Below are 20,756 nucleotides of genomic sequence, written 5' to 3' on the forward strand. Positions count from 1 at the left end.
CTTGGCTCCATTCCCAGGCAGGCTCTCCCCATGTGGTGGCAACGTAGCCTCCAGTGGCTCCACGCTTATACCTCTCATAGCCGAGCAACTCCAGGATAAAGAGGGCTCCTCTTTTCTAATGGTAACAACAAAAATTCTGGGTCTGATGCTCATTGGCTCAGCTTGGCTCAAGACCATATCCGTGAACCAGTTGCTGTAGACAGAGGGATTGGCTGGTGCTCGGATTGGTCACTTCTGGAGCTGGAGGGCGGGGTCAACTCCATTCATACTACAGGCCCTAAGGCTGTGGGTGGATCCCTAAAGGATGTTGGTTTGCACTTGTGGAAGTAAGTTGGGAATGGATGTTGGTCAGGCAAAACCATAGACACCCACGATGGTCTTTCCTACAGTTGCACGATTCACTTGTGTATAAAACGGGTTCTCATTTGTGATCTCCTTGGAGCTTTACCGGCCGCTGTCTGTTGTGTATGAGTTGGTGTATACATTTGTCTGCCTTACAGACATCCCAGGTAACAGTGGTCTAAGCAAGGTAGACATTTATTTCTCTCCCATGTTAAGAACGTGGAAGTAGGCAGTCTGGGGGTGGCATGGGGGTCCCAGTGTCAGGGGCCAGTGCCCTAGTATGTGCCCTCATTGGCATGGTCTAAGACGACTTCTCACCCCTTCCACACTCCAGGTGGTGGGATGCAGGAAGGGTGGGAAGGAGGGCCTGCCCCTCCCCTTTTAAGGGCACAGTAGGAAGCTGCACACATCTGCTGACATCCCGTTGGCCAGAACTTAGTCACGTGGCCACACCTAGCTGCAACGGAGGCTGGGAAATGTAGGCTTTATTCTGGGCAGCCCTGTGCCCAGCTGAAAATTCTGTCGCTTTGGGAGAAGAATACATTCAGGGACACCGCATAGCCTTTGCCACAGGTGGTTTTGACGACTCCAAAATATTAAGTGACTTCCTGAGAGTACATACTTGAAAAGTGATTGAGCTTCTCATGGGTTCAAGTCTCCGTCTTTCGCATCTCAGTTCCCTGCTCATTCAGTCACAGACCACCCACCCCCTGAGCCCCCATGCTGTTTTATTTCCCAGCGGCACACACAGAATTCAGCACACAAAAGTAGAACAGTTAACTGCCATGGCATAAGGAGTCTTAACCATGTGCCCAGAGAGCTAAACTATATAGTACAGTTCTTAACTGCACTTCTCCCTAATGCACAGTCTCCAAGAAAATACTTCCAGGATTTTGATTCAAAATGTGTGTTTCCTTTACCAGTGAGTTCGTGTTGCTTGGCCCACTTCCAGTAAGCATCTGAGGCAGGGGAGCCTGGCCAGCTGATTGCCACTTTTGTCTCAAGCATCTTAGGTGTTCAGGACTGGTGCATTTTGTTGTTGGTATCTGCATCTTTACATTTCTGGTTTTTCACTTACATTCGTAAGAGTCTGGGCACAGAGCAGAGATAAGTCTGGTAGTGTAAAGTCACACACGCGGCCACGTTTCTGTGGTTGATCCGGGACTTTGAGGCAGCACCGCTCTGCAGTGGTCCTGCTGCCCAGGCTTGGGCTCCCTGAGTCCCACCGTCTGGACTCAGCTGTGTCTTGGGAGGCAGGAAGATGCCCAGAAGGTGTTTGCAGGGGTGCGGGAAGGAAGCGCTTCACTTCTTTTTTCCTTCCTCTCTCTCCTGCAGTCTTCCTGGTAGGCCAGGCTGCCCTTTTCCTGGCAGCAGCTGGGCTGGGCCGGATTGGGCAAGGGGAGGAGGTATGGGGCGCCAGCACACACGCCATCTGTCTCCCTCCTTGCTGGCATCTCCCAGCTTCTGGCCACCTGCAGAAGAGCCGTCTCAAGTCTATTATGGGATGTTAAGGCATTGGGAACAGACACAATCTGGCTTTCCATTCATGATGTACTGTACACTAGCAGAGAGATGGGGCGGGGACTTCGTCTTTCTGTGCCTCAGTTTCTTGTCTATAAAATGGGGATAACTGATTCATTTATTCATTCACCAGCTTCGTTTTGAGCGCCTACCAAGTGGTAGGGATCATTCTAAGTACTGGCGATATAACAGTGACCAAGGCAAGAAAAGTCCCTGCTCTCATGGAGTGGCCATTCTCGTAGAGGGGACTTCCATGATATGTCACATGGCATTTAGTTCTCTGCAGGAAATAAAGTGAGTTAAGGATGGTGGGAGTTTTGAGCAAGTTTGGGTGGTGGCTGCTATTTTAGATGGCTCTTTGGGAACACAGTGTCTTAGGTGACATTCAAGCAGAGACCTGGGTAAAGTTAAGTGAGAGAGGCAGGGAGTATCTGGAGGGAAAGCACTCTAGGTAGAGGACCTGCAAGTGCAAAGGTCCTGAGGTCCTAGTGTGTTTGAGGAATAGCAAGAAGGCCAGGGTGGCTGGATTGGAGAGTATGAGAGGAAAAGTAGAAGGACATGGGGTCAGAAAGATTGAAAGAGGCCAGATAATGAAGGAGCATTTAGACAATGGGACGAATCTGAGAGTTTTAGAAAGCTTTGTTATTGCTGCGTAGCACGTGTGATGAATGTACTCACAGCATAATGAATATTTGCATATGTGTGCACCCATGGAACCACCCCCTGAGATCAAGATTTAGAACACTCCACTCCAGAAGGTTCACTCCGGAAGGTTCCCTGTGCCCTTTCCCAGGCATGCCCCTCTGTGCAGCCAGAGGTAACCTCTATGCCGATTTCTCTCACTAAAGGTTAGGTTTGCTTGTTCTAGAATGTTTCACGAATGGAATCACACAGGAGGCTTTTGTGTCTGCCTTCTTTCGCTCAACATAATGTCTGTGAGGTTCGTCCAGGTTGGAGCATGTGACAGTACTTTCAATAGAATAGTCAATTTTAGTCTGAGTGGGATGGCAAACCGTGGGATGGTTTTGAGCAGAGGAATGATGTGAACTAATTTGCATTTTGAGTGGCTCCCCTCGGCCGTGTGAGGGTAGGAGCAAGGAGACCAGGATGGAGGCTTGTGTGAGTTTCCCAGGGTTGCTGTGACAATGACCACAAACTGTGTGGCTTAAAACAAAATTTATTCTCTCACAGTTCTGAGGCCCGAAGTCTGAGATCAAGGTGTCAGCAGGGCTCTGCTTCCTCCAAAGGCTCTGGGGAAGGGTCCTGCCTTTCCTCTTCCAGCTTCGGGTGGCCTCGCGTGTTTCTTGCCTTGTGGAACCAGAACTCCAGTCTCCGCCTCCCTCTTCACACAGCTGCCTTCTCTGTGTCCTGTCCTCTTCTTATAAGGAGCCTGTTGATTTCAGGCCCACCCTAATCCGGAATGAGAATGACCTCATCTTAATTGGACTAATTATATCTGTAAAGACCTTATTTCCAAATAAGGTCACATTCTGAGTTTCCGGGTGGACATGGCATTTGGGGGGACACTATTCAACCCACTCTGGGGCTGCTGCAGTGGTCCAGGCAGGAGATGACGGTGGTGAGGGTGGGGCGGTAGCGCTTTGAGAGGTGGTTGGATTTACATAGAGTCTGATTGTCCAGCTGACACGACGTGCCATGTGGTTGGCTTTGGGGTATTAACGAATGGGAAGAATCAAAGATGTCTCCAGGGCTTAGGGCCCAAACAACTGTAAGAATGGAGGTACAGTTTCCTGAAATGGTGAAGGTTGGGTAGGAGCATGTAGGAGAGATAAATTAAAAAATTCCCTTTTGGGGAATTCCTTGGCAGTCCAGTGGTTAGGACTCAGCGCTTTCACTGCTGAGGCCGGGTTCGATCCCTGGTTGGGGAACTAAGATTTTGCAAGCTGCGGGGTGTGGCCAAAAAAAAAATTCCCTTTTGGATGTGTGAGGTTTGAGGATGCCTGTTAGATGTCCAGGTGGGGATTTGGGCCTAGAATCAGAGATGTGAGTCTCGGGTTTTGGGAAGGGAGGGGCCAGGCTGGAGATAGAAAGCTGAGTGTTTCTGCGTAAAGGATGGTTAAAGTGGTGAAAGTGATGGGTCTGGATGAGGTCAGCGGGGAATGAGTGTGGATGGAAAGGACGACCCAGGGGCATGGCTGCCATTAGGAGGTCGGGAAGAGGATGAGGATGACACCTCACCTGAATCAATTCTGTGAAATTAGGATGGTTTAAAGAGAGGATTCTCAAAAGTTCTTCCCATAGTGCCTGGGGCATAATCTTATTAGAATAGTGAATAGCTCTGTATGTGCTTGCTTTTTTTTTTTTTTTTTTCTTTTTAAATGAAAATCTAGGGTGTTTGGGGTGAAGAGGAATTGGTGGCTGTGACAGTCCTGTGAAAACTTCTTGATCCTGGACAAAGAGGCAGGCCTTTCTCCAGCCAAGCCCTGGGGGTGTCTGGAAAGCACACCCCACTCCCAGGCTCCCTCTCTCTGCCTGGAGCTGACATCATCAGGGCAGCTTGTGGGGAGCGCTGGCTTGGAGGACAAAGGCCTGAGTGTGAGCAGTGTGGGACCTGGCACATCCCAGCTGCTGCAGCCCTGATCCCCGATCTGTGCCAGGGCTGGATGTGGGGCTGGGAGCCATGCAGCTCCTGCTAGAGCAGGGACCCAGGGTCCCTGGGACTATTTCTCTAAGGAGAGGGTCCCCAAAGATCCCCGAGAGGCAGAGGACTGAGCTCTGAGACTTGGGCCAATGCTTCTGGCTCTGAGTGCCAGTGTGCCCATCTGAAATAAGGATCTTGCTTATTCTAGGGCTGTGAGGATGAACTTTACCTATGGGTGAAACACAAGGCACAGAGCCTTAGGCATGGTAAGCACACGGTAAATGTTCTCTGGTCTTATTTTACCTTGACTATAAGCAGGGAAGTTGTCTGCTTTGTTGGGCAGTTCCCCAGTGCTTGGAACTGTGCCCAGCACATAGTAAGCATACAATGTGTATTTGGAGAATGAATGAATGAATAAATGATTGGATGGGAATCCCTTTTCCCAAGAGTCCCGTTCCATTTCCATTCTGCTAGCATGGTGTTGAGGCGGAAGGCTGAGACCCCTTCATTGCTGGATGTGCTGGCAGTTTGTTCATTCATTCATTAGTTCATTCATTCATTAGTCCATTCATTCATTAGTCTGTTCATTCATTCATTCATACATTGGGCACACAGTGAGCCCTAGGGACCCAGGACTGTGAGGGGCGTGGTGGGAGACCATAGACATGTAACTTGGTACACTTCTTTCCCATGCATGACTTTCTACTTTACTACCGATAGGTTCTCTGTAAACAATGCCTGGTTTTGTTTTGTGTGTCATTAAAAGGTTTATGTAGATGGGTTCACACCATACATATCCTTTTGTTTTCCTTTTTTGCTCAAGAGCATGTTTTTGAGGTTCACCCACATTGCTATACATAGCTTTAGTTCTCCCATTTTCACCACTGCGTAGTGTACCATTGTGGAAATCTGCTGCAAACATTTTTCATTCTCCAACTGATGGATATTTAGGTTGCTGTCCACTTTTTGCTGTTTCAAACCAGGCAGTTTTGAGTGTCCATGTTCCTGTGTCCTGTGCATGTGTGTGAGTTTCTGTAGAATGAAGGTTGGCAGACTTTTCTGTAAAAGGCCAGATAGTAAATATTTTAGGTTTTGCAACTATAAGGTCTTTGTTACAACTACTCAGCTCTCAGATGCAGCCATGGACATTGTGTAAACAAATGGGTATGGCTGTGTTCCAGTAAAAATTTAATTGCCAAAACAGGGAGTAGGCAGGATTTGGCCCACGGGCAATAGTTTGCCAGCCTCTGATCTAGGCTTTGTGCTGGGTTGTAGAATATACACATTTCTTCCTCCCCTAGGTATTGTTAAGTTGCTTCCAAAGTGATTGTCTTTAGCTGCATTTTGAGAGTGCTTCCCATGATTATTTGAGGGTGGCCAAATTCCTTTGCTGTCCTTGGTGAGTTCTAATGAAGGTCTCCTGTCCCTTTTCAGAGCTGCATGCTCCTGGGAGGCCGGAAGACCACGGACATCCCTCTGGAGGGCTACCTGTTATCTCCTATTCAGAGGATCTGCAAGTACCCCCTCCTCCTCAAGGTGAGACGTTCCCGCTGTTCCTTTCCCCGATTTTGAAGCGACAGAAAATTCAGCTTTGCCTGGCTTAATCAAAAAAAATAAAACTTGTTAGTTCAGGTAGCTGAGAAGTTTAGGGGCGGCATCGGTTTTGGGCCAGGCTGCATCCAGGCCAGGACCCTGCCTCTTTCTCCCTGGTTCAATTCTGCTTCCCACCTTTTTCAGCTCTCATTTACAGCATGGTAGCAAATGGCTGTAGTTACTGTGGCTTTGCACCCTCTCAAGTTCAAAGACAATGGGAAAGAGTGAGCCTCTCTTCCAGTAGCTCTGACAGAAGTCCTGAGAGTCACTCAGGCTTTGGTCATCTGTGAGGAGAATGCAATATTAGGAATGCTTTGGGCCTGAGTCATGTGCTTTAATTTGAACCAATTACAGGAAGCCTTTGCTTGTGCTGTTTGCCCTCCTCTCATATGCTTGGACTTGCCTCTACCCCTGACCCAATCACTATGAGCTGGGTAGTGTTGTGCTTTGATTGGCTGAGATACAGTCCAGTGACAGTGAGCAGGGCAGTGTCGTGTTCTGATGGGCTGAGACCACAGTCGGGTGCTCCACCCCTGAACCAATCAACCCTGAGCAAGCAAGCTTTGATTGGCACAGACTTGTGTCATGCGCTCCCACCAGTCACTGGATCCCACAGGCCAAAAGTCCAGTAATGGAGAGAGAGGGACCCCCTCACCCAGATCTGGGCTCTTGGTGGAAGAGGGATGTGGGTGCAGATGCTGGGGGGGGACAAACCAGAGCCATCGACACACCTGCTGTCTCCCTCCCCGCCCAGCCACATTTGACTTAGTCTTGGTCAGGCAGACCAGGGGAAGATGTGCTGCTTGTGGGAGGGCCCAAGAAGTCTCGATCCTCAACTTCAGGGTCAGCTTCCAGGCAGATCTCCAGCTGGGTGGATGGCTCTGCCGCCATCCACTGCTTTCAGCGCAGGCTTTTCCGCCCTTGGAGACGGTGGCCGTTGGCCTGAGCCTGCCCTGGCTCCATCCTGAAGGCCTTCTGTCTGACAGCTGTTTCCTGGGGTCCCTGCTGGTGGATTAATTTGGCTGGTGGTGCCTCATTCATGCACCTGCGCACTGGGGCCACATGCATCTTTGCTCCATGAGCTGAGAGGGAGAGGGAAGGGGAAAAGTACTAGGGATTCTTGAACTTGCCTTTCTGCTGGAGACAGTGTTTGACAAGACCCTCGTGGGGGCCATCAGCTCTGCCTGTGAACACAGGCCTTTAACGTGCGTATCCGTGGGTGGTGGGACCCAGCTCTCCCTGCGCCGCCTCTGGCCTGCTGCTGTTTACGCCTCCCAGGGAGCTGAAAGAACCATCTGCAGTTGTTCTTGCAGCTGCTTTGATCCCCAGACAGGTGTTGGAAATGCCATAAGTAGCTCAGCTCTTCCTCTTGGTGCTGAAGAGGCTCCAGGTGGAACTTGTAAATTGGTGACCTGTGGACTGCAGTGGACCTGCAGACGTGCTTCACTTGATTTGTTTGGCGTGTTTTCCAAACTCGAATCAGTTGCCGGCATTTAAGAGGTAGTATTCTGCAGTGGTTTAGGGCAGGGGTTGGCAAACCTGTGGCCTGTGAGCCAGATCCAGCCCATGGGCTGTTTTTGTACAATCCATGAGCTAAGAATGGTGTTTACATTTTTTTAAGGGTTGTTAAAAAAGCCCCCAAAACAAGCAAAGAAGAATATGTGACGGAGACCAGATGTGGCCAGCAAAGCCTAAAATATGTACAGTCTGGCCATTTACAGAAAAAATTTGCTGACCCCTGGATTAGAGCCAGGCTTTGCGGTCACAGGCGGTCTGGGTTTGAATTCTAGCTCTGCCATTTACTGGCTGCTTAACCTTGGGAAAGTCACTTCCCTGGGCCTCAGTTGCCCTGTCTGTAATACCGTGTTTGTATTAATAATACTGATAGGGTTGATATGATGATTAAACCTTTATTTACTTAATTCTTACAGCAACTCAGTGAAGTAGGCACTGTATCAGCCCCGTTTTAGAGATGAGGCACAGAGGCACAGACGAGGGAAGTGGCCCGTTCAAGGTCGCACGTTAGGTAAGCAGGATGAGCCATGATTGGAACCTGGGCAGTCTGATTCTAGGGTTCTGCGCCCTAACCATCAGGCTACACTGCCTGTTGGGAAGCACTTTGGAGAGTTAAGCCGCCGAAGTGCTGGGGTGTCAGGGATGCTGACCTTCTCAGTTCGCTAGGTGGGGGTCTGGGAAGGTTGGTGGCCTTGTGTTTTGTGGCTTGGTGGCTAGTTTGCTCCTTCTTTCCTGGGTTTCAAAACCTTGAATATCTGACCCATTGGAAGAATCGCCAGCTATAGCCCCAGACCCCATCCAAGGTTCCCTAGGTATTAACACTTTGGTTTCTGGATCTTGGGAAAGTCTGGTATCCCAGTGGCCACTTGGACTGGCAGTTTCCGTAATGTATTTTGGGGAATATACATTATACATATAATGTTATATATGTAGAACATTATGTATGTTATACATATATAACATTATATGTATAATATGTATAAATGTATAAATTATGTACATATATATAAATTATATGTATAACATTATACATATAATTTGGGGAATATGCATATACATATAATGTTATTTTGGGGAACCGCCCCCGCAGTGGGGCTGGACCTGTATGTCCTGGCGGACTCTAAGCTCTCGATGTGAAGTCCAGGTGTTTCTGAGGCCTGCTCAGCCCCAGGGGCCACAGTCTGGCCCGGTGAGATTCCTGGGCTCTGGATTCCCAGGAGAGCAGAGAGAGAGAGAGACAGAGCCCGCTGGCAATTGATGGAGGAGTAACTGCCCACAGGAAACAATGAGGAAGCGGAGCTGTGAGTTTTCCTCCAGACCAAATGGCTGTTTACACGTCCCGTTTCCTCCATCTCCAGCTGTGTTTATCCGGGGCTCAGAGAGCACTGGGGCACCTGCCAGCAGGGCCTGAGATTCCTGTGGGGACATGCCATGCTCCCCGCCTGACAGAATTGCTCAGAGTGTCCTGGCCTTTGGCACCCACAGCTGGAATGTTTGCATCAGAAAACAGCTGGGATTGAGGGGAACTCTACGTACCCCTCCTGAGTTCCTTTTTTCTGTCACATTTTCCAGTGGATTTTCAAAGATGATCCTATGAGCTTGGGGCAGCTGAGCCCGAACCCTCAGTCCTGCCCACACCCCCTCCGATTCTGACGCCCTCACAGATGTCCCTGTGGCCTTCTGAGCCCCCTTGTTTGAGCTGAACTTTGAATTGAGTAGGCGAAAAGGGTCAAGGAGCCTGGGTGGGAAGGGGGACGAGGCGAAAATGAAAGTCTCTTTGGGAATAGCCCCAAAAAGCTGAACTTGAAACATTGCCTAAGAATAGCCGGAACATTCTATTTCAGCCTTCAGCCCAGGTCTGGGATAGCCAGTTGGCATTTTCAGGCTTTGCTGAGTTTTCCATCACCGTTTCCCAGAAAATGATTCAGGTTTCGGGTGATGCCCCTGGTGCTCAAATGGCAAGTGCCCGAGGGGAGACCCACTGTCACGGACCCTTTTAGTTATTGCCTGGTGACGTGCAGATCTCACTGGCGTGCGCACCAGCTGCTGGCACGGCTCAGGGCCACAGGCGTGAGCAAGACAGACCCGGTGCCTGTCTCTTGGAGCTTCAGTCTTGGACTGGACCCACAAGGGCCTGGTATGTAATGGAAGCAGGTTGAGGCCGGCAGAGGGCAAACAGGAGGGGCACATGTGTCTAAAGGGGCAGCTTCCCCTCCAGTCCCCTGTTCCCTTTGTCTCCTGCCTCTCTGACCCCTTCCTTTCAGTCTCCTTTGCTGATTCCTCACCTTCCAGGCCTCCAAGTGTGGGTGGGCTCAGTCCATGGGCCTTTTTTCTATCCAGATTTGCACCTGCGGTGGCCTCATCCATTCCATGCCCCACCCCCCTTTTAAAGTATATTCCAAAGTTGTGCAACCATCACCACAGTAATTTTAGAACATTTGCATCACCCCCAAGAGAAACTCTGGATCCACGAACGGTCACTTCCCTTTTCCCTCCTCCCTGCAGCCCCCGGCAAGCACTCATCTACTTTCTGTCTCTGTGAATTTGCCTACTCTGGGCATTTCATATGAGTGGAATCATATAATATGTAGCTTTTTGTGTCTGGCTTCTTTCACTTAGCGCAGTGTTTTCAAGGTTCATCCATGTTGTAGTATACATCACCACTTTATTCCTTTCTGTGGCGGAATAATATTCCATTGTGTGGGTATACCATGTTTTGTTTATCCATTCGTCAGTTGATGGGCGCTTGGGTTGTTTCCACTTTCTGGAGATTATGAATAATGCTGCTGTGAACATCCACGTAGAAGTTTCTAGGTGGACATTCCCATGGCTTTAGACCCCGTCTCTGTCCGATGACTTCCAGCCTGGACCTCTCGCCTAAACCTGGTCTTGTTCTCCTGCCCACTTGACTTCTCCGCTTGAAAGTCTCACAGGCACCTTCTACCTAGCATATCCCAAACCAAATGCTCGGCTCTCCCCTTCCCCCAGACCTGTCTCCCCTCCCACCTACCGCCTCGTCCTCATCTCCGTAAATGGCCAGATCAAACATTCTGGGCCCAAACTGGGCACGTCCTGGGAACCATCTTCTGGGACAGCAGCTGCAGAGGGGTCGTGTCAGGGATGCTTTTGCAGGATCTCTGCTCAGGGTATAGCCTCGGGACCCTGCATAGGCTCCGGTGTCTTCTGCACCTCCCACGTCTGTCTATGGGTGATGCAGCTGTCACCTACACACAGTGTGAGGACCTTGCCATTTGGTTGTCACTTCTGTCTCCTTGGCCGTCAGGAGTGTGGTGCCCCTGGGGATGGCCCGTGGTCCATCACTAAGGAGGTGTCGGCATCAGTTCTTGGTGCAGGAGGATGACTGGGGAGTGGTGTGTTTCCCAGAGTGTGGGATGTGTACCGCTCACAGCTCACCAAAGGATTTTAGGCGGCACAGGAGGAAACTTTACGTGGGGTGGGTGGTGGGAGAGGGGAGAACATAACACCAAGCACAGTGAATCACACCGTGAGACCAGTACTTTCTTAACAAATCTCTTTCCGTCTTCCTGATTATCTCCAGGAGGAGAGCCACAGTGGGTGCTGCAGTGTCTAGGGTTTTTGGAGCCATTCATGCATTTACCAACCATTTATTGAGCAGCTATTATATGTCAGGCATTATAGTAGGTGCTGGAGATACAAAGTGAACAAAAACTGCCCAAACCCCTTCTTCTGTGGTCTGACATTCTACTGGGGGGGTAGAAACAGACAACAAATGAATGAATAGGAAATGTGTATACTTGTTTAGATGGCATGAATACTATGGAAAAAAAAATATCAGGGTTAGTAAGGTCCAGGAGTGATGGATGGAGAAAGTGACATTTGTGCCAAGACCTCAAGGAGGTGAGGAAGGGGGCCATATAGGTACCTGGGGGAAGAGTCTTCCAGACAGAGGGAAGAGCCAGTGCAAAAGCCCTGAGGCAGGAGTGCATCTGAGGAACAGTGAGGAGGCCCATGTGACCAGAGGGGAGGACCTGAGGGAGAGAGTCGGGGAGTGAGGTTAGAGAGGTGATGGGCCCAGATTATGTGGGGCCTTGTGGGGTCTTTGTCTGCTCTGAGTGAGGTGGGCACCGTGGGAAGGTTTTGAGCAGAGGAGGGACAGGATCTTAGTTCTCACGGGATCCCTCAGGCTGTTTGTGGAGAAGGGACTGTGGGGTGATGAGGGTGGAGGCGAGGGGCGGGGAGACCAGGGAGGCGTTGATACGAGTGGTCCAGGCAGGAGGTGACTGGACCAGGGTGGTGGCAGTGGAGACAGAGGCATTTTATGAGAACTGCCTCTTCACATCATTTGCTCATTTTCTGTTGGATAGTTGTCTTTTGTGTTGATTTGCCAGAGTTCTTTCTCTTCATTCTGGCTACCTTGGGTCATCTCTTTGGAATTCTTCTCTGACCCTGATGTTACGAAGTGAGTTCCTAATCTGCTGGCGATCTGGCATTGTTACCGTCTTGCCGAGAAGGCACAGGAAGTCACAGGTCTCTTTTCTGTGGCCCCCTTTGCCCCCGCTCTCGTCTTCCCCCCAACCACAGTGCCCGCCCTGCATCTTGCCTCTTGGGCTGAGCGCTGACACCTTGCCCACAGATGCTTCAGCACCTCTGACTGCACCAGCCCCAATTCAGGCTCTTTCCGTGTGGTGAGCAGCAATAGCCTCGGGCTGCTCGACTCCCTCAGGGTGGGGGACCTGCTCGCTCCTCTCCCTTTCAAAGCCAAGCTCCAATTCCTGATCGTACTAGGGGCCCTCCCAGACCACTCTTCCTCGGAGTCCTGCCTGCATTCTGCTTTCTGCCATGCTCTGCGTGATGGTTAAGAGTCTAAGTTTGAAAATCCAGCTCCACCTCTTCTTAGCTGTGTGACTGAGGGCAAGTTGCTGAACCTCTCTGTGCCCCCATTACCCTATCTGTAAAGTCGCTCCCTCCCAGGCTTGCTGCAAAGATCAATGAGACAATGCCTGAGAAAACCCATGAGAGCACTTTGCATTTTACTAGGTATAGTCAGTCATGCTTGGTAAATGTTAGCTACTCTAATAATGTAATGATTTTTATTTTTATTGATCCCAACTCCTCCTCTTACTAGTATTACCTCTTTGAGAAATGACAAACTCTCTGTGCCTCAGTCTGCTCCTCTGTCAAATAGTGCCTTATCATTGGTTATTGTGAAGATTAAATGAAATAATACCTATAAAGGGCTTATAAGTGCCTAGTAAGTATGAGCTATTTTTATTGTCTCAAAGTCTGTTTTGTTCAGTATTAATAAGCTACCATAGGTTTCTTTTGATTAGTCTTTTCATGATATATCTTATTTCATCCTCTTACTATTAACAACTCTATACCCTTAGATTTTTTTAAAATTAATTTTTATTGGAGTATAGTTGCTTTACAATGTTGTGTTAGTTTCTGCTGTGCAGCAAAGTGAATCAGCTATATGCATACATATATCCCCTCTTTTTTGGATTTCCTTCCCATTTAGGTCGCCACAGAGCACTGAGTAGAGTTCCCTGTGCTATACAGTAGGTTCTCATTAGTTATTTATTTTATACATAGTAGTGTATATATGTCAATCCCAATCTCCCAATTCATCCCACCCCTCCTTTCCCCCTGCCACCCCCCTCCCCATACCCGTACATCTGTTCTCTACGTCTGTGTCTCTATTTCTGCTTTGCAGATAAGTTCATCTCTGTCATTTTTCTAGATTCCGCATATACGCGATATTGTACGATATTTGTTTTTCTCTTTCTGACTTACTTCACTCTGTACGACAGTCTCTAGGTCCATCCACGTCTCTGCAAATTGCACAATTTCGTTCCTTGTTATGGCTGAATAATATTCCATTGTATATATGTACCACATCTTCTTTATTCATTCTTCTGTTGATGCACACTTAGGTTGCTTCCATGTCCTGGCTATTGTAAATAGCGCTGCAGTGAACATTGGGGTGCATGTATCTTTTTGAATTATGTTTTTCTCCAGGTACATGCCGAGGAGTGGGATTGCTGGGTCATACAGTAGTTCTGGTAGTTCCGTCTTTAGTTTTTTAACGAACCTCCATACTGTTCTCCTTAGTGGCTCTATCAGTTTATTGATACCTTCCCACCAACAGCGTAAGAGGGTTCCCTTTTCTCCACACCGTCTCCAGCATTTATTGTTTGTAGATTTTTTGATGATGGCCATTCTGACCGGTGTGAGGTGATACCTCATTATAATTTTATTTGCATTTCTCTAATAATTAGTGACGTTGAGCATCTTTTCATGTGTTTGTTGGCCATCTGTATCGTACCCTTAGATTTTAGATACTTCTTTTGTAAGCAGTATGAAGTTAAAGTTTTAAAATCTGTCCTGTCAGTCTCTATCTTTGAACAGGAGAGTTTATTTAGTCTACTTATATTTATTTATTGATATATTTGATCTTGTTTCTACCACCTTTATAAAATTTTTTTATTTGTCCTCTTTTTTTTAATGCTTCTTTTTTTCCCCCTTTCTTGCTTTATTTTGGATAGTTTTAGTTTTTTTGGTTTAGTTACTCTTGTTTTCTTCCTTCCTTTCTCCTTCCCTTCCCCCCTTCCTTCCTTTCTTTCTTTTTTTTCTTCTACTAAATTGGAATTTAAAACTACCACTACCACCATCATTATCTCTCCCAATTTTACCCTCTCCTCTGTAGAACCTGGAATTGGGAGTGCAGGATGTAGACTTTTGCAGTAAGGTGTGCTAGGACCTCCTTTGGAAGTTGGATATAGAGTCACTGCATGTTGGAGCCGCACCACTGAATGTCAGTAGACACCAACCCAGGTTGTCAAACATGGGTGCCTACAGGGCAGGTGAAAGAAGTGAGTGAGTAGATTGGATGTAACCCAGTGGGTTGGGATGGGGATTGTAACAGACTGTATAGCACACATGTTCCGTCTATGGGGGTGGCCACCAGTCAGGTCAGCCAATTGCTGTTGTCTGGTGGAAACACAGACCAAAGGTGGCTAGAACTTCTGCTTTGCTGAGAGAGCCTGGCAATAGCATTTGGCCTGCAGCGTCCGGATTGTGACCCAGGCTCTGATCCAGTCATGCATTGCGCAGCCAGGAGACCAAGGCTCGGAAAGGGGATGAGACTTGCCCAAGGTCACATAGCATGTCCTCGTCAAAGCCAGAATGTGAACTCCCAGAACTGAGCCCTCTTCCTGCTGTCTGCCCCCATCTCTCCAAGTGGAAGGAAGGAGTTTTTAAGACCCATGAGCATTATTTCCTTTCCCCCATTAATTCCTAATCCAAGGGGCTACAGTTTTCAACCTGCAGCAGGGGCTGGAATTGTTAAAATCGGAAATACATTGGCATGAAATATATTTCATATAGTTGGCATGCACGGAGGTTTTCTTTACCGTGCTGAGCAGCTTTTCAGTTCTGGGTTTTCATGGACTTACAGATGTTTTTCGTTTCTCGTTTTTTTTTTCTTTTCTTTTCTTTTTTCTTTTTCTTCTTCTTTCAAGTGGTGGTGGGTCTTGCTAGTGCCTCTTCATTTGCATCTTGCTGTCACCCTAGACAGGGCATGCAGGGACCCAGAACTGAAATACCAGGAAGTTTTGATAACGAGATCAGAGCTTGGCTTCCTGAGCTTTGATGGTGGTGCCTTGGGCAGAGAGGTCTGTGGACAGAGCCACAGCTGGTGCAGGATCAGCCCCTCCTGGAGCTGGGTGAGGTGTCCCCAGAAGGTGGGTGTGCTCCATGGGATCCAGCCCCCACTGGTGACATTCCCATCCTCAAGGCTGCCTTTTTCTCTTTGTAGAGAAGACAGCATGACTTTCTAACCCCAGGTCCCCTTTTGAGCCTCCAGGAAGCCCAAGTCACAGCAAGTAATGGGTATGGTCACTTCTTCCAGTGACAAATCCAGCTGTGTTTTCACTCTGTGGTTTTATGGATCCATCTTCTTATGGCTGCATCCAGGAGCTCAAATGATGCCATTGAGAATCAGTCTCTTCCCATCTCCTGGCTCAGATTTCCTCTGTGTCAGCTTTATTCCTGGGAGGCTTCCTTCTCATGGTGGCAACATGGGCCTCCAGCAACCTCAGGCCTGTGTCTGATCAGCACGGCTACCAGGGGAGAAGGGAGCGTGTCTTTCCCGAATGTCCCAGGGCTCGTTGGGTCAGCTCGGGTCCCACAGGGATCAAACCCACACCCGTAGCAGTGAAAGCATGGAGTCCTAACCACTGGACTGCCAGGGAGTTCCCCACTATGCTCTCCTTGAGCCGGTAGCTACGGCTGGGAGATGGAAGGCTCTTGAACACGCCCTGGGAGCTGGCCAGGAGTGGCCCCTCTTGGACTCGAGGACGGGAGAGAGGACAGGGGAAAACCTGGGTCCCATCGCGTCCCTGTCTCGTCCTCTGCACCCCTCTCTTCCTCTGCCTCTGGGCCCTGTGTTTTTCTCCTGGTCCTTTTCTGAATCTCAAGCAAAGCTGAGCAAGAAAGCGGGAGTTGGCTGCAGCCACGTTTCCTTGATGCCCGGTTTGGCCTGGAGTTTGAGGCCCAGTGCCCACGCCTCCGGGGACACGATGGGGCCGCACAGAGCGGACACCAGCGGGCACCCTTTTGGTAAATGTGATGGGAGGGGAGCGGAAGCGGTGGGTTCCTCTGCTCTGACATCCTCTCTTCCAGGAAGCCCTCACCTCGAGCCCTGCTTGCGAAACCACACGGGGCTGGCAGGACGGATGTTGGGGAAAGGTTACCCAGCCTGGCTCTAGAGGGGCTTCCGCTGCTGATTTACTGGGTGACCCCTGCACACCCCCTCCCTTCTCTGCCCTCAGTGTTTTTAAGGAATACCCAGGGCCTGCCCCTGCTCAGATATTTCGTGTTTGTTCTAAGAGCCTACTTTTGGGCGTGTTCACGCCCTACTGGTACTGTTTCTGGAGGGGCCTGTGGGTGTGGTGAGGCGTCTACCAGGTCCTGCTTTCTGGCTCTGTGGCCTTGGGCAAGAGGCCTTGCTTCTTTGTGCCTCAGTCTCCTCACCTGTAGAGTGAAGATAAAAACAGTACCTACCTCTTTGGGATGGTTTGAGGATGAAATGACTTAAGAAACTGAAGTTTGGAACAGTGCTTGGTACACTTAGTAAGTGCAAATGCTAGCTATTATGATTACTACTATGACTACAGCTCTTAATGTTATTATTGCTAGAAATAATAGTAAATGTAACAGCTATGATTAGCATAGAAATAATTATGATGATAAATATTGTGTCCTTACTGATTACCAACACTTTAACATTCATCATTCCATTCGATCCACACAACGACCTTAGGATCTGATTGTGATCCCATTTCACAGATGTGCACACTTGGTCCACTTGGACCCTCTGAGGTCTTACAGATCCAGAGGGTTTCTTCTTAGTTATGTGGTTCTCCCAGGATTCTTAACAAGCAGCTTTTGGGTTCCTTCCAGAAATACTGTTCTCTGGGCCAAGCCCTGTAAGTTCATGTAGCTGTTCCACCTTGGATATGGATTCCAGGGTTTTCAACACCATAGTCTGTCTCTTTTGAACTTGACTCTGTTGTAACTTATTAAGACAGTGTGTTAAGTTCTGAATTGGGCAGGAGCCTCCTCACCTCCCTCCTTTTGCATGTGAGGCCTTTGTTAGCGCAGCTCAAGCTTCCATTAATTTTGAAGATACCCATATTTTATGCTTGTCTGGGACTGACGGGGGACACCTTTGGGATTCCAAATTCTTGCAGTCTCTCTGGGATTGTGAAGCAGTAGAGACTCTTTCAAATACAAGGGATGGAAAAACTAGCTCAAACAGGCTTAAGAAAAAAAGAAAAAAAAAATGAGCCCATGTAACTGAAAAGTATGTGGCTAGATGGTTTCGGGTGTGGCTAAATCCAGCTGTCATTAGGGAATTGCCAAACTCTTTTCCAAAGCTGCTGCACCATTTTATATTTTCTCCTGCAATGTATGAGGATTCCAGTTTCTCTGCATCCTCAAGAACACTTGTTATTGTTTGTCTTTTTGATTATAGCCATTCTAGGGGGTGTGAAGTGGTATCTCATTGTGGTTTTGTTTTGCATTTCTGTAATGACTAATGATATTGAGCATCTTTTCATGAGCTTATTGGCCATTTGTGTATCGTCTTTGGAGAAATGTCTGTTTAAATCCTTTGCTTATTTTTTAATTGAGTTGTCTTTTTTTTTAATCAATCGATCAATTAATTAATTAAATTTTTGGCTGCGTTGGGTCCTCGTTGCTGTGTGTGGACTTTCTTTTAGTTGCGGCGAAAGAGGGCTACTCTTTGTTATGGTACGCAGGCTTCTCATTGCGGTGGCTTCTCGTTGTGGAGCACGGACTCTAGGCGTGTGGGCATCAGGAGTTGTGGCACGCGGGCTCAGGAGTTGTGGCACGCGGGCTCAGTAGTTGTGGCACACGGGCTTAGTTGCTCCATGGCATGTGGGATCTTCCCGGACCAGGGATCGAACCTGTGTCCCCTGCATTGGCAGGCGGATTCTTAACCACTGTGCCACCAGGGAAGTCCCTATGATCCACTTTGAGTTAATTTTTGTGTATAGTGTGAGGAAGGGGTCCAATTTTATTTTTTTGCATGTGGATACCCAGTTTTCCCAGCAGCATTTGTTGAAAAGACTGTCCTTTCCCCATTTAATTGTCTTAGCACCTTGTTAAAAATTTAGTGACTATAAATGTAAGGATTTATTTCTGGACTCTCACTTCTTTTCCATTGACCTATATGCCTATCCTTATGCCAGTACTGTACCACCTCTTACGATTTGGAGAAAGAGTATGCCAGTAAAGGGCACAGCAAGTGCAAAGGCCCAGAGGCAGGAATGGACCCTGAGTTTGTGGCTGGGCAGAGCAGAGTCAACACTCCCTTGTGAACCAAGACACCAAAGCCAATACCTTCCCCTCAGTTTCGGCCCAGCCAGGAGCCTAGCCAGAAGATCCTGCTCAGTTTCAATTCTCCATGCCCAGCAGTGATCTCAGGCAGGAGGAGAGGTGGGAGCAGCCAGACGGAAGAGGGAAATAACCTTTTTCTCATTTTTACTAGCTACTGGGTGTTGGCAGCCCCTCAGGGAACCCATCAGTGGAGGATCGCTGAAATTCCAACTTCCAGGGGTTTGGGATGTGGTGGCAGTGCCTCCCAGGGTGTGACAGGCCCTAAAGCTCTTAGTCTCAAGAATAAGAGAGCTGAGGGCTTCGCACTTGTGGATGGAGGTGGGAGGAGGTAGGATCCCAGGGACACAGGCTGGAGAAGCATGGAGTAGCGGTTAAAAACGTGGGCTCTGGACTTCAGTTGCATGGGTTTGAATTTTGGCTCCACCCCTTAGCAATCTTCGATCTTGGACAAGTGACCTCGCCTCTGGGTCCACCTCAGCTTCCTCATCTGTCACATGTATCAGGATATATTTTAGCTACAGTGACGGAGACCTGAAATAACAGTGACTTAACGTGTAATTTTATTTCTGTACAAGGCAGTCCAGGGTTTATGTTCTTCCACCCCTGGGTTCTCAGATGTTCACACCGTGTCCACGTTCCAGCCCAGGGAAAGGGGAGACGGGCAAGGAAAACGGAAGCTGCACACACCCCAGAGATCAGAACCTGTGTCCAGGTGGACGGGAATGCTGCCTTTATTCCAGGTGGCCTTGTGCTCAGCTAAGAATCTGTTCTGTTGCTTTTGACCAGGGGTCAGCAAGCTTCTCCTTTAAAAGACCAGATAGTAAATATTACAGGCTTCACAGGCCGTATGGTCTCTGTCGCGACGATTCCACTCTGATGATGTGGCTACAAAGAAGTGAGGACAGCGGGGAAATGACTGAGCGTAAAGCTTCGTTTATTGCAACAGGTGGTGGGTTGGACTTGGTCCGCAGGCTTTCATTTGACCCCCCCCGCTTTTAGAGGGAGAGGATGCTGGATCTGCTTTGGCGGGTTGAGCCTCTGTCACTGCTCACTCGGAGGAAACAGGGAGCTGGCTGGGTACACTCCCCTTTCGTGCCTTGGCTGGCTTGACAGAGGTTCAGATGCTCAAAATTACTTATATTGGAGCACGGGGCTGGGGGTGCTTTGGGGAGTTCAACTGAATTCCCCACCATAGGTCACAGGCTTCTATTGTAGTTTTATCTGTGGACATGTCTACAAGCAGGCCGTCAGCTCCAGGAGAGCTGGGGCAGTGTCTGTGTCATCTGTGTCCTCAACAGAGGGCCCAGCCTGAGGCCAGGTACACAGGAGGCCTCACTGGTTGGATGAATGGGGCACAGAGCTTCCTGGATCCAGCCTTGAGCTTCTCTTGCCTGGCCCATTGCAGTAGCCACTAGCCAGTCTTCCTGCTTTTACATTCACTTTATGTTCCCTCCAGTACATCTTCCACTTGGCAGTCAGAGGGGTTTTTTAAAGGCTAAATAAATTGGATGGCGTTAGGCCTCAGCTTATAACCCCCCATCACCTCCCCATGGCTCTTGGGATGAAACCCAGAGACCACACCCAGGCCTTACCTGATCTGTGTTTGGTGTGTGCCTCCGACCTCATCACCCATCCTTCTCCTTGCTCACTCTGCTGCAGCTTCCCTGGCCTCCTTGCTGTTTCTCACTGCCTCAGGGCCTTTGCTTGTGCTCTTCTCTTGCCTAGAGTGCTGTTCCCACAGATGTGTGTATAGCCTGTGCCCTTACTTCATTCAGGTCTCCACCCTGAGGCCCTTCTCCTCAGAGAGACCTTCTCGGACCACTGCACCTCCCTCACTCTCTGTCCCTTCACTTGCCTGATTTTTCACCTAGCACTTAATCAATAATATAAATTATATTTACCAGAGAGGAAAGTATTCCTATTTAACTATCTGAAAGGTTATAAATAGTATAGACGTTTAGAGCGCTAACCTCAGAGCCAGACTGGTTAGGCTCAAGTCTGCTCCGTGACCTCAGGCAGATGACCTGACCTCTCTGTGCCTCAGTTCTCAAGTCTGTCAAATGAGGATAATAATAACTACCTCATAGGGTTGATGTGAGGATTGAGTGAGCTCAGAAAGAGTGTAAGCACTCACTAAATGCTAGCTCTTATTATGACTGTTAGTGGTAACACTCAACTTCTGGACTGTTCTCTTGACTGTGAGCTCCCTGAGGGCCGTCTCAGTCTCCGTCCAGACCCCGGTGCTCCGGCACATACCTGTTGCTCAGTTTGTGTTTGT

At 48.8% G+C, this 20,756-nt stretch overlaps 1 protein-coding gene across 2 annotated transcripts in view; it reads left to right on the forward strand.

The window, feature by feature from the left end:
• The window catches only part of PREX1 (phosphatidylinositol-3,4,5-trisphosphate dependent Rac exchange factor 1), a 194,512-nt gene that overhangs the window by 95,465 nt on the left and 78,291 nt on the right, over positions 1-20,756 (forward strand). The window contains exon 5 of one of the 2 annotated variants that reach the window (XM_068565465.1): positions 5,900-6,001. The exons of the other annotated variant lie outside the window; for it this stretch is intronic. Within the exon in view, the coding sequence (XP_068421566.1) occupies positions 5,900-6,001 (102 nt within the window). The remainder of the gene's footprint in view (positions 1-5,899; positions 6,002-20,756) is intronic. 2 annotated transcript variants of the gene reach the window in all.

Source organism: Eschrichtius robustus, chromosome 16, assembly GCF_028021215.1.
Source record: "Eschrichtius robustus isolate mEscRob2 chromosome 16, mEscRob2.pri, whole genome shotgun sequence".
Taxonomy (NCBI): Eukaryota; Metazoa; Chordata; class Mammalia; order Artiodactyla; family Eschrichtiidae; genus Eschrichtius; species Eschrichtius robustus.